This window comes from Hyla sarda, chromosome 10 (genome assembly GCF_029499605.1).
Source record: "Hyla sarda isolate aHylSar1 chromosome 10, aHylSar1.hap1, whole genome shotgun sequence".
In the NCBI taxonomy this organism is placed as follows: domain Eukaryota; kingdom Metazoa; phylum Chordata; class Amphibia; order Anura; family Hylidae; genus Hyla; species Hyla sarda.
The window spans coordinates 27,322,944-27,337,026 of NC_079198.1; the positions used below are offsets into that span (position 1 = coordinate 27,322,944).

Sequence of the window (14,083 nt, forward strand, 5' to 3'; positions counted from 1 at the left end):
ATATATATATACATATATATATATATATATATATATATATATATATATAGTGGCCCTTCTGTACCCTGTAGGTCCTATTAGGTGGGCTCAGTCCCAGTCCCCTGGCTCCCACACTCATCAGAACTCTATTCACCCATTCAGTTATGTATAGGTTAATGTATTGCATTTATGTGTTAATGTGCCTTTAAACATTGTTACTAAGACCTCTGTTACCAGGGAAGGTGACCAGGTGACTTGTTGGTGACCAATGGGACATCTCCAAATTGCTCCCTTATATACCTAGGAGGAACTAGCCTAGTCAGTTCTGAGATTAGTCTGAGGTACAGTCAAGTTAAAGGGGTTATCCAGGAAAAAACTTTTTTTTATATATCAACTGGCTCCAGAAAGTTAAATAGATTTGTAAATTACTTCTATTAAAAAATCTTAATCCTTTCAGTACTTATGAGCTTCTGAAGTTGAGGTTGTTCTTTTCTGTCTAAGTGCTCTCTGATGACAGGTGTCTCTGGAACCACCCAGTTTAGAAGCAAATCCCCATAGTAAACCTCTTCTAAACTGGGCGTTTCCCGAGACAGGTGTCATCATAGAGCACTTAGACAGAAAAGAACAACCTTAACGTCAGAAGCTCATAAGTACTGAAAGGATTAAGATTTTTTAATAGAAGTAATTTACAAATCTGTTTAACTTTCTGGAGCCAGTTGATATATATAAAAAAGTTTTTTCCTGGAAAACCCCTTTAAGACCTGAGAGTGTCCAGTGTTCCTGAGGGAGACCAAGGCCTAGTCACGCAGCCACGCATCCACCATCAGTAACCCCTACAGGTGAAAGTCAAAGCCTGGTAAGCACAAATAAAGGGGAGAAGTATAGTCAACACAGTCAAGTCTGTCGAGCTTCTAAAGTCAGCGTGGGTTGCATCATTGAGTCCAACTCCACTACAAATCCCAGAGAGCCAACAAGTCTCCTGAAGTCCACTGAGCATCCCCTTGGGCCTGAACTGAGCTGTAAAGACTTTAACATCTGTCTGCCTTAGTAAAGTGCCGTTGTTCCGTAACCTTGCATCGGAGTAATTATTTGCCCCGCGCCTGGCCAAGGAACCAGCAGCAATACCTCGGGTGGTGTAGAGGATAACCACGCCCTGGCGTCACGAACACTAAGGATTAAAGGGGTGCTCCGGTGAAAACCTTTTTTCTTTTAAATCAACTGGTGCCAGAAAGTTAAACATATTTGTATATTACTTCTATTAAAAAATCTTAATCCTTCCAGTACTTATTAGCTGCTGAATGCTACAGAGGAAATTCCTTTCTTTTTGGAACACTGATGACATCACGAGCACAGTGCTCTCTGCTGACATCTCTGTCCATTTTAGCAGATGTATGCTAAGGGCAGCATGGTGGCTCAGTGGTTAGCACTGCTGCCTTGCAGTGCTGGGGCCTTGGGTTCAAATTCCACTAAGGACAACAATAAATAGCAGCAAAGAGCATGATGTCTCATGATGTCATCAGAGAGAATTCCAAAAAGAAAAGCATTTCCTCTGTAGTATTCAGCAGCTAATAAGTACAGGAAGGATTAAGATTTTTTAATAGAAGTAATTTATATATCTGTTTAACTTTCTGGCACCAGTTGAATTCAAAGAAAAGGTTTTCACCAGAGTACCCCTTTAATACCAACTACCCCAAGGATTAATAACATCTGCCCTTCCAACACCCTCACCACACACACATTATATATATATATATATATATATATATATATATATATATATATATATATATATGAAGGTTTACCACAGCACCCTTGTGGCAACTTCAGTGCATATAAATAATGTTAAAGTAAACAACAATATAAGTAAAAATGAAAATAAAAATATTTTTTGCTTTTTATTTATTCCTTTACCGTATTTATTTTGCATATATCCTTATTTATGGTCTTAAAGGTGGTTGTATACTTTTGTTTTTGCTTATAATAACATATTTGTTTATTTTAACATTATTTATATACACTGAGGTTACCACAAGGACCCTGTGGTAAACCTTCAGTTTTATGTATATTCCTTATGAATAAATAGACACTGATTCTTTTTACCTACTGGATGTTTCATCTATTTCTACTATTGCATTATACTTTAAACTTGTTTTAGTTCAGTCTGTTTTATTTTATTTTTACTCTGGTCCCTTTTAACTAGACACACTTATTTGTGTTATATATCCTCAATTGTATATACTAGGACGATTATCAGTATTATTTCTCTACTTTTAGCTAATACATTTCTTATTTACCCTTCACTGCACCCTAGAGCAGTGGTCTTCAACCTGGGGACCTCCAGAGGTTGCAAAACTACAACGCCCAGCATGCCCGGACAGCCAACGGCTGTCCGGGCATGCTGGGAGTTGTAGTTTTGCAACCTCTGGAGGTCCCCAGGTTGAAGACCACTGCTCTAGGGTGCAGTGGTCTTCAATGATGTGCGGGCATGCTGGGAGTTGTAGTTTTGCAACATCTGGAGGTCTCCAGGTTGAAGACCACTGCTCTAGGGTGCAGTGGTCTTCAATGCTGTGCGGGCATGCTGGGAGTTGTAGTTTTGCAACCTCTGGAGGTCCCCAGGTTGAAGACCACTGCTCTAGGGTGCAGTGGTCTTCAATGCTGTGCGGGCATGCTGGGAGTTGTAGTTTTGCAACATCTGGAGGTCCCCAGGTTGAAGACCACTGCTCTAGGGTGCAGTGGTCTTCAATGCTGTGCGGGCATGCTGGGAGTTGTAGTTTTGCAACCTCTAGAGGTCCCCAGGTTGAAGACCACTGCCCTAGAGGAATATGTATGGTAGCGACCCAATTCTTCCCCAATGGCATATGTTGGCATAAAGAATGGCATGTGGCCATCTACCTGGCACAACTCATCTAAGGGCAAATGTATTAGAGTTGTAGCATTATTACTTCTGAATAATAGACTGCGGTACAACAGGAAGACAAGAAAGCAGAGCAGTTGCGAGTCTATAACAAATAAGTTGCTCATTTATTTTAGGAGATAATAGTACACACCTTGTCCACCCTCCTGAATGTGCCAGACATAGAGGAGCCTGATACCACAAGCACTGCTAAGACCTCTTTATGTTTATCAGGATTTATTAGGTAAGAAATGTCCGAAATATGTTGTTAACGTGTTGATATTGTACTTATAGCTAAAGGGCTACTACCGTGGAATTATTATTATTATTTTTTTTTTAATCAACTGGTGCCAGAAAGTTAAACAGATTTGTAAATGACTTCTATTAAAAAAAATCTTAATCCTTCCGGTACTTTTTAGGGGCTGTATACTACAGAGGAAATGTTTATCTTTTTGGATTTCTCTTCTGTCACGACCACAGTGCTCTCTGCTGACCTCTGCTGTCCATTTTAGGAACTGTCCAGAGCAGGAGAAAATCCCCATAGCAAACATATGCTGCTCTGGACAGTTCCTAAAATGGACAGCAGAGGTCAGCAGAGACATAAGAGAAATTCAAAAAGATAAACATTTCCTCTGTAGTATACAGCCCCTAAAAAGTACTGGAAGGATTAAGATTTTTTAATAGAAGGAATTTACAAATCTAGAGAAAAAGAGTCTCAGCTCACCTGGGGCGTGCATGGCTACCTCCAACCAAAGCAGAAAAATGTAGAAAAAGGCCAGCACGGCTGAATGAAATCTTCAAAACTTTATTCACGAATCCTCGTTAAAAACCTTCATGGTGGCAGAAAGACACGGACATATACAAAAGTAGAAAAATTTCACATGGAAAAACAGTCCCAAACAAGGCTGACGCGTTTCAGGTTGCTATACCCTTACTCATAGCTAGAGTAAGGGTATAGCAACCTGAAACGCGTCAGCCTTGTTTGGGACTGTTTTTCCATGTGAAATTTTTCTACTTTTGTATATGTCCGTGTCTTTCTGCCACATGAAGGTTTTTAACGAGGATTCGTGAATAAAGTTTTGAAGATTTCATTCAGCCGTGCTGGCCTTTTTCTACATTTTTCTAATTTACAAATCTGTTTAACTTTCTTGCACCAGATGATTAAAAAAGAAAAAAGTTTCCCAAGGTAGTACCCCTTTAGGAATGTCAGTGGGGTTATGGCTTATTATCAGAGGCAAAATTGGTAACAGGGCCCTCAATGACCATGTGCCATTTAATGGACAAGTGTGGTAGAAGAGGAGTCTTTGGGCCCCTCAGGCATCAGGGTCCGGCTGTGACTGCTATCTCTGCACCCCCTGTATTTGCCCCCCTGCTTGTTATACTTGCCAAACTATGGTCAAAGGCAGTCCACTTGAGTACTCAGTTTTTCTAACAATACTGTCTTTACCATCCTATGTTGCAAAGTAGAGTTGTCTACTTTGGTGACAGTAACCTTTGATACAATGGTCTCCCTGCTAAAGTGATCAGCTGTGATATGTTAGGAAGCAAGTGTTTGATTTCCTTGCAGTGCCTCCACAGGATAAATGAGGTATTACACAGTTCTCCCAAAAAAAAAAAAAAAAAATGGACTGTCTGTGTAAAAGATAGATGTACTGAGTCTTCTCAGGCTGGCACAAAGTCCAGGAAGTGAGGGCGGTACTAGCACTCCTCGGTGCTCACTCCTGTGCTGTCTATTAGACTGCTTTCTGAATACAGAGAGGAGGGGGTTACAGAACAGCCTGCAGTGACTGAATGAGGAGACCCAGCACAGCAGGCTTAGGGAGGAAGTGAATGTATGGCGAGTAGTGAGGGCGGGCTCAGTGCTTGCCTCGGACATGCCCCTTTCTGAGCAGTGGATGCCAGAAGGAGTGAGCAGCAGAACAGATGGATTTGTAAGCCAAATACAGAATCTAGACACATAAAAATACATGTAAAGCATTTGCCTGACCTAGTGAGTAAGATATATATATATATATATATATATATATATATATATATATATCATTCTATATTTTTTCTGTGATGTGACAGGTAAAGATGTATCCCAATTCACAGGGTAGGGGGAAAAGGTTGGGGTTGTACCACTGAATGGAGAGGTGGGAGTCATGTCCCCGATCTTGTGATCCCTGTGGATGGGGATATGTTTTTATCACCCGAATACCCCTGTAAATGAAGGTCTAGACCAGTCTGAAGCATCTGCCTGTTCTGTTTTATGTGATAATTCTTTGACAATGTTAAAAATGTTGGTCATGGAACTTTCTTGGATGAGGCGGATATAAAGTTGTTTTTCTTTGCCAACTTCCAAAAAACTGGAAGTTTTGGCTTCAATCTATTGGTTAGCAATTTGATAATAAATCTTATTTTGACAGGTGTTTGCCCATGGGGCTTTCTCTATCTTTTTATTTTGGAACTATCTTGACCTTTTTACATTGGTTGGTGGCCAGAGAATTCTTAACTGGAGTATTGCGTTACTTAAATGAGTTTCGGGGGGGATTGTTGTTGTACCAATGAATTTTACTTTTAAGTTGCTTGAGTTTATCATGTAGGTTTCAGGTAATGTTTGAGTTCTTTAGAATTTATTTGGCTAAGGAAAATGAGCTGCATAGGTAACATGGTTGAACTTGGATGAGAGTGTTTTCGCGAGGAGCGCTGGGTGGAATTCTGCCAGATGTAAATATATACACGAGACCTGATATGATTGTTGTTTTCCTCTTGAAATATTCTTCTTATGTTTCAGTAAAGTGACTGTTTGGATGTGTGAGCATTCATTCATGTTCTGGACCTTATTGCTTGAAGCTAGCATTCTTATATATATATATATATATATATATATATATATATATATATATATATATACACACACAGTGGTCCCTCAAGTTACAATATTAATTGGTTCCGGGACGACCATTGTATGTTGAAACTATTGTATTTTGAGACCATAACTCTATGGAAACCTGGTAATTGGTTCTAAAAGCACCAAAATGTCATCCAAAAATAGGAAAAAAGTGAGAATTAAAGAAAAATAAGTAGATAACTAATACAGATAAAGCAAATCCTTACATATAAAAGTAAGAAAGAGCTGCTGGGAGCTGTAATCACTGTCTATGTCAGTGTTTCCCAAGCAGGGAGCCTCCAGCTGTTGCAAAACTACAACTCCCAGCATGCCCGGACAGCCAAAGGCTGTCCGGGCATGCTGGGAATTGTAGTTTTGCAACAGCTGGGGGCACCCTGCTTGGGAAACACTGGTCTATGTAGAGGACAGGAGCTTCTTCGGGGTCCTGTACAGTACATGCAATGTCCTAGAAAAGTAACATGGAGTCGCCCTATCCTGGTGTCCATAGGAGCAGGTAACCCTGGTACAGGGAAAGTGTACAGAACATGTGATACCTCTCTGTACAGTAGGGGGCACTACCAGACCCCTGTCAGTGCATGTACTTCAGTAATACAGGTAAAGAGTAGTACAGAACATGTAATACCTCCCTGTACTGTAGGGGCGCTACCAGACACCAGTCAGTGCATGCACTTCAGTAATACAGGTAAAGAGTACAGAACATGTAATACCTCCCTGTACTGTAGGAGGCGCTACCAGACACCAGTCAGTGCATGCACTTCAGTAATACAGGTAAAGAGTACAGAACATGTAATACCTCCCTGTACTGTAGGAGGCGCTACCAGACACCAGTCAGTGCATGCACTTCAGTAATACAGGTAAAGAGTACAGAACATGTAATACCTCCCTGTACTGTAGGAGGCACTAACAGACACCAGTCAGTGCATGCACTTCAGTCATACAGGTGTTTTACCAGTAAATTGCACATTCTGATTGGTCAGTTCTTCCAGCCATTGACATGTTTCACAGATCTGGACTGTCCGTAGCATTGTATGTTGAGTCTGGTTTCATGTTACAATGGTCCAGAAAAGACCATTGTAAGTTGAAACAATTGTATGTTGAGGCCATTGTAAGTTGAGGGATCACTGTATATAACTGTTTATTTAAGGATTTTTTCATTTCAATAAAGAAGAAAAACCTGACATGAAAAAGTAGAAGCATGTACAATGAACATGAACACTTTGCAATATATAAAGCAAAATCTGCATATATGTGGAAAGAGAGCCATATACAATGATCCCTCAACTTCCAATGGCCTCAACATACAATAGTTTCAACATACAATGTTTTTTTCTGGACCATCGTAACTTGAAACCAGACTCAACTTACAATGTACAGACAGTCCAGATCTGTGAAACATGTCACAACTGGAGAAACTGACCAATCAGAATGGGCATTTCACTGGTAAATTACCTGTATTACTGAAGTGCATGCACTGACCGGCTGTCTGGTAGCGCCCCCTACAGTACAGGGAGGAACTACAAGTTCTGTACTACTCCTTACCTGTGCCAGGGTTAGCTGCTCTTTTGGACACCAAGTAAGGGCGGCTCCATTTGGGACACTGTGTGTACTGTATAGGACCCTGAAGAAGCTCCTGTCCTCTACATAAACCATTGTTTCCCAACAAGGGTGCCTCCAGCTGTTGCAAAACTACAGCTTCCAGCATGCCCGGACAGCCAACGGCTGTCCGGGCATGCTGGAAGTTGTAGTTTTGCAACAGCTGGAGGCACCCTGGTTGGGAAACACTGACATAGACAGTGATTTACAGCTCCCAGCAGATCTTTCTTACTTTTATATGTAAGGATTTGTTTTATCTATATTAGTTATCTACTTATTTGTCTTTAATCCTCACCTTTTCCTATTTTTGGATGACATTTTGGTGGCTTCAGAACCAATTACCAGGTTTCCATAGAGTTATGGTCTCAACATACAATGGTTTCAACATACAATGGTCGTCCTGGAACCAATTAATATTGTAACTTGAGGGACCACTGTATAGAGGAGAAATACTGCAAAGATGGAGTAAGAGAAAAGAATAAAGAGAGGAAGAGAATAAAAGAAAAAGTTAGATAAAAATAAAATCAAAATCTCGCATGGCCATGATACATCAATGATTAATGATTAAGTTTCATAATCCTCCCAAAACCTCCATATCTTCTGAAAGACATGGAGCTTATTATCGGGTACTAATCCCACCAATTTGGGCCCGGCTAGAAAAAAATGAAGCTTTCTATGTATCCTGATGGTTGACGTAATCCCCACATCTAAGCTTGGACATCACATTTTTGCAAATAATGTACTTTTTTTCTTTTATAACAAATCCATTATTTGTCCTCTGAAGCTTTCTTTTAGTTTACCTCATTATGGGCCATTCCTTAATTCCATTTAGAAGGCAGATGAGGTAAAGCAGACGCATGTGGAGAGGAGTAAACAAGTGGGAGCAGTTCACAGATAAAGAGTGTGAAAGTTTTATTGTCCTGAGATTGAGATCTGGTCCATGGTCGTAATGCCATCACCAGAAGCACAATCTGTCTGACACATTCATCACTGTTCTTGGGTCAAAGGTTTTCATGAGTTCCTTCTCCTAGACCAATGGTCTCCAACCTGCGGTCCTCCAGATGTTGCAAAACTACAACTCCCAGCATGCCCGGACAGCCAACGGCTGTCCGGGCATGCTGGGAGTTGTAGTTTTGCAACATCTGGAGGGCCGCAGGTTGGAGACCACTGTCCTAGACTCTCCTTAGAATTTCCTTTTTTACTTCAGTATGCTCATGTGGTAGGCCTCTGGGGTAGGGGTAGTGTAGTCGGGGTTTTGTTTCAGTATATCAGGGGTTAAAGGGGTACTCCGGTGAAAACCTTTTTTCTTTTAAATCAACTGGTGCCAGAAAGTTAAACAGATTTGTAAATTACTTCTATTAAAAAAAAATCTTAATCCTTCCTGTACTTATTAGCTGCTGAATACTACAGAGGAAATTCTTTTCTTTTTGGAATTCTCTCTGATGACATCACGAGCACAGTGCTCTTTGCTGACGTCATTATAATAATAGTAACTCTTTATTTATTGTTGTCCTTAGTGGGATTTGAACCCAAGGCCCCAGCACTGCAAGGCAGCAATGCTAAGCACTGAGCCACCATGCTGCCCTTAGCATACATCTGCTATGCACGGTTGCTAAAGTAGACAGAGATGTCAGCAGAGAGCACTGTGCTCGTGATGTCATCAGTGTTCCAAAAAGAAAGGTATTTCCTCTGTAGCATTCAGCGGCTAATAAGTACTGGAAGGATTAAAAAATTTTTAATAGAAGTAATTTACAAATATGTTTAACTTTCTAGCAACAGTTGATTTAAAAGAAAAAAGGTTTTCACCGGAGTACCCCTTTAAGGTTAACCCTATTGTTCGTGACGCCAGGCTGAGGGCTAGTATGCTGAGGTAATTCTCCGGCCTGTGGCCGCCCTTCCCAGTAACGATAGGTGCATGCATAAAATGACTGAAGGTCCACAAGGTAGTTGAACTTGAACTTGGATAAACTTTACTTAAAGGCTTGCGGTACATCCAATGAACAGTAACAGTCTCATCAATACAGTCTCTATACACTTCAGTGACTGACAGTTGTTGCGGACCTTGACTTGTTTTATAAGTCTCTGAATTTACGATTAATTGTGAAGATCCATCCAGATTTAGGGGATAGATAAGGTCCGGTGATCTTGCAGAGTGCTTAGGGATTGATACGTTTACGGTTCGGTAATGATCAGCCGTTGCCGCAAGGCTCAGGCCTAAAACTTACTGATGGCAGCAGCGCAGATCCTTCTCTCACCAAAGCCCGGGAATAAGAGAGCGAGCTATGGCTGCCACTCCCTTATATGGGCAGGAGCAGGGCCGTTTTAATTGGTCCGAATATCCGTCACTCACTGTTACAAGGAATTGTGGGTGCAATACGTCATAGAGACCTCCAAAGGTCCTTAAGAAAAAACCATAGAGTTTACCTGATCACGTGACCCGCAGGTCCTGCTACGCTCCATACAGGTAATTAACCACTTATATACATTTGTACTATTATATTTATAGAAATCCTGAGTAAACTGTAAGATAACTAATATCTAGATGAGAGGTGACAAGGGGTGGACTAGATAAGAAGGACCCCGACGTCCTAGGGACTCTGGCTATGGAGACCTATATACAGGTACCGTATAGGATGCGGTACCGGGACACCACACTCATATCTGCGTTCTCTTGTTGTGTCCAGGCTAAATGTTCTGCCACAGGTAGACTTTTCTTCCCCCCCATATGCAATGTCTATATATCAGGATGCTACCCAAATAAGAGTACTATCCAATGGCCCAAAATGCCCTTACAACAGTACTATATACTACAAAATATATATATTATACAGTGCCTAAATAGCCGTGTGACACAATGTCTATGTAAATGCTGACATAGATAATACCAATACCAGTGTCCAGGACTTCACCCCTGTGTAACACACATATGCAGTGTCTATATGTCAGGATGTTTCCCAAATAAGAGTACCACAAATGGAATATTGTGTACAGTACTGGTCAGACCACACATGGAATACTGTGTACAGTACTGGTCAGACCACACATAGAATACTGTGTACAGTACTGGTCAGACCACACATAGAATACTGTGTACAGTACTGGTCAGACCACACATAGAATACTGTGTACAGTACTGGTCAGACCACACATAGAATACTGTGTACAGTACTGGTCAGACCACACATAGAATACTGTGTACAGTACTGGTCAGACCACACATAGAATACTGTGTACAGTACTGGTCAGACCACACATGAAATACTGTGTACAGTACTGGTCAGACCACACATAGAATACTGTGTACAGTACTGGTCAGACCACACATAGAATACTGTGTACAGTACTGGTCAGACCACACATGGAATACTGTGTACAGTACTGGTCAGACCACACATAGAATACTGTGTACAGTACTGGTCAGACCACACATAGAATACTGTGTACAGTACTGGTCAGACCACACATAGAATACTGTGTACAGTACTGGTCAGACCACACATAGAATACTGTGTACAGTACTGGTCAGACCACACTTGTGTACAAATTTTAACCCGTGTACAGTTAAAAACCGTATACGGTTTGAAAAATGACATCCGGTTGCATCCGTTTTTTTAAGAAAAAAACGTATATGTTTTTAACTTTTCACTCCATTTTGAATAAAGTTTTACTTGTTTGATTGAAATTCCAAGAAAAAAAACTGTGCAAAGTCAAAAACCGTATGATAAAACCGGCTGGAACTGTATGCGCATACAGTTCTGTATGGTTCCATTTACTCCCATGTTAAAAAAAAAAAAATGTATACGTTTTAATATAGTTTTTCAACCGGACCTAAAACCGTGGTAGGCTACGGTTTTGGGTATGGGGAAAAAAAAACCTGACAAAACCTTACAGGATGCAAAATGGACACAACCTGATGCATCTTTTGGCATACGGTTTTCAATGGAGAGTCAATGCATATGTTTTCCAATACGGTTCCATACGGTTTTCACATAGAAAACGTATACAGGAGCTGTATTGCAAAAACGTGGTGTGAATGCAGCCTTAGGGTTATTTAGTTTAGAAAAAAGAAGGCTTAGGGGAGACCTAATAACTATGTATAAATATATCAGGGGACCATACAGAGATCTCTCCCATGATCTATTTATACCCAGGACTGTATCTATAACAAGGGGACATCCTCTACGCCTAGAGGAAAGAAGGTTTCTACACCAGCACAGATGGGGGTTCTTTACTGTAAGAGCAGTGAGACTGTGGAATTCTCTCCCGGAGGAGGTGGTCATGGTGAACTCTGTAATAGAGTTCAAAAAGTGGTCTGGATGCATTTTTGGAGAATAATAACATTCCAGGTTATGGATTTTAGATTTATAGGGATAGAACGTTGATCCAGGGATTTACCAGGACCACTTTTTGCACTTGCCGCACTATAAGTTCGGAATTTGAAGTCCGAGAAAGCAAAGGAAAGTTGTCATTTTCCCAGAACCAGTGGATTACTATAAAACCCTTGTGGCATGGTACATGGTCCTGGTAAAAGTGTCCTTCTGCCATAGGTAAACAGCTGCCATGAAGGGATGAATTACGGCCTACTGACCATCCACAGGAATCAGAGGACCCAGTGTCTCCTAAGCAAACATTTTCCACACCATTACACCTCCCCTACCATCCGGAACTCTCCACACCTGAGAAGAGTTCATCACCTCATGCAGCTTGTGCCATGTTCTGACCCTCCTGCCAGCATGGTGCAGTAGATATCTGGATCCATCTGATGACCCATTACACACTGTTATGTGCTCTTTTGCCTACTGGAGTTTGGCCCTAGCACTCGAACTGGTCATCTGATTTTATAGGCCATCCATGGTAAGGAACAATGGGGGAGATTTCTCAAAACCTGTCCTTAGTTTCCCATAGCAACCAATCAGATCGCTTCTTTCCTTTTTGATAAGGCCTCTGAAAAATGAAAGAAGCGATCTGATTGGTTGCTATGGGAAACTCAGCAACATTTCCTCTGGACAGGTTTTGATAAATCCCCCCCCCCCCCCCCCAATGAGTTGTAGTTTTGGACACATCAGTTGGATGTCAGCGTTGTATTCGCCTGCAGTTTCCTTGACTATGCACCGCCTGTTCTTAATGTCCTCCTCTGACCCCTTTTGTCAATGCCCCCAGGATCCTCTTTTTTCCTCAGTCACACCATTCTCTGTACACTCTCGTTTCACAAGAGAACACCACAAGATTGGCAGCGAAATCCAGGCCCCAGCTAGTCAAATACTGATGACTAGGACTCATTTCAAATCGTTCAGATCATAGACTTTTCCCATTGTATAGGAAGCCCATAAACGTAAAGAAATGAAGTGGAGGAGGACATAACAGGGGAAGGCTGTAGCTAGGAAGCAAAGGGGTTAAGTTAGGGGCAGGTGACAGGGAGAGGTGGGGAAGGAGGGGGTTCTTAGGGCAGGGCCAGAGAGGAGGGGCCGGTCAGCATAGTGGGGCCAAGAAGTTTTCCGCCCACCCTATTTTGTGTTGTTTCGGTTATATTTATTGTCGCGGTAGCAGGAGAAGGATTTGGAGGCATGCTATGAAAATGATGGTCTTTTGGAAGATGGTTTAAAAGGTGGGCTGGGGATGGTACTGTGGTGTCCCGGTACAGGACTTGGTACTGTCCCTCTGTCTAAAGTCCCTCCATGCTATCAAGGCTCTCCTGGAGGGCTAACCCCTAGTCGCCTCATAATACTGTGTTTAATGTATATATTTATAGATTTTTCTATTATAGTATATTGGTGTACAGGACCTCAGGTCATGTGACTGTTAATAAATTGTGTTATGCTAAGGTTCAAGGACCTTTGGGTCATGTGATATGCCCATAATGCCTCAGGTCAGGACTGACAGGTTTGCACCACCAATGAGCTTTGATCCTGCCCCCTTCATATATAAGGGGCTGCTGCCACTTAATCTTGGTCTTTTTCCATGTTCTTACCCCCGGGATAACAGAGAAAGCAGATCTGTTATTACCGCTTCAAGACAAGCTAGGCCTGAAGCCTCTACTTCAGCAGCCATCAAAATCGTGAGTTAATCCAGCTCAAAACCTACAAATCCTGCATGACTACTGAACCCAAAACCACCCATAAATTCAGTGGCACAGCAGATAGCAAAATCCAAGCTCATTCAATTATCAAGTCCCCGCAAACCTGTGAGGAGCCTGTACCACGGTCCTCTGGCAAAAGACTGTATATTATCCACACTTGCATAAAATCTGTAGTAAAGTTATTCCTGGTTTACTTCAACTCCTGCTGTGGACAATCCTTTATTCCTTCCTATCGTTTGTGGGACGGGTAGCGGTAGGACTAATTGCATTGAGGAAGCCCGCACCCTGGCGTCACGACAATCAAGGGTTAATCCTATACCCTACACTACCACTCCGCAACACCCCTGTTCACCATTACCCCTCAAGCTCACCACTGTACCCACTGGGCTGGGCTCTGAAAATGGTACCGCTGGGCCTGGTACCTCACAGCTAGGGGAATAATAGAAGGGGGAAATTATGGTGTCAAAGGGAGTGAAGTGCCTTCAAGTTCTTCTCCTGTTATACTCAGAAAATGTTACAGAACTGATCACTTGATCACATCCTGCAATCTAGGGTCACGGGTCTCAGGGCTCATAGATTGGTGCTTATATAATTCGCCTTTACACAGCTCAACTCCCATGATTGTTCATATCCAGACTAGTAAATCTGA

At 41.7% G+C, this 14,083-nt stretch overlaps 1 protein-coding gene across 1 annotated transcript in view; it reads right to left on the bottom strand.

Annotated features, from left to right (window-relative positions):
* The window catches only part of LOC130294079 (cyclin-dependent kinase inhibitor 1B-like), a 51,484-nt gene extending 39,271 nt beyond the window's left edge, over positions 1-12,213 (bottom strand). The window contains exon 1 of the mRNA XM_056543497.1: positions 12,035-12,213. Within this exon, the coding sequence (XP_056399472.1) occupies positions 12,035-12,049 (15 nt within the window). The 5' untranslated portion in view covers positions 12,050-12,213. The remainder of the gene's footprint in view (positions 1-12,034) is intronic.
* Between the last annotated feature and the right edge of the window lie 1,870 nt (positions 12,214-14,083).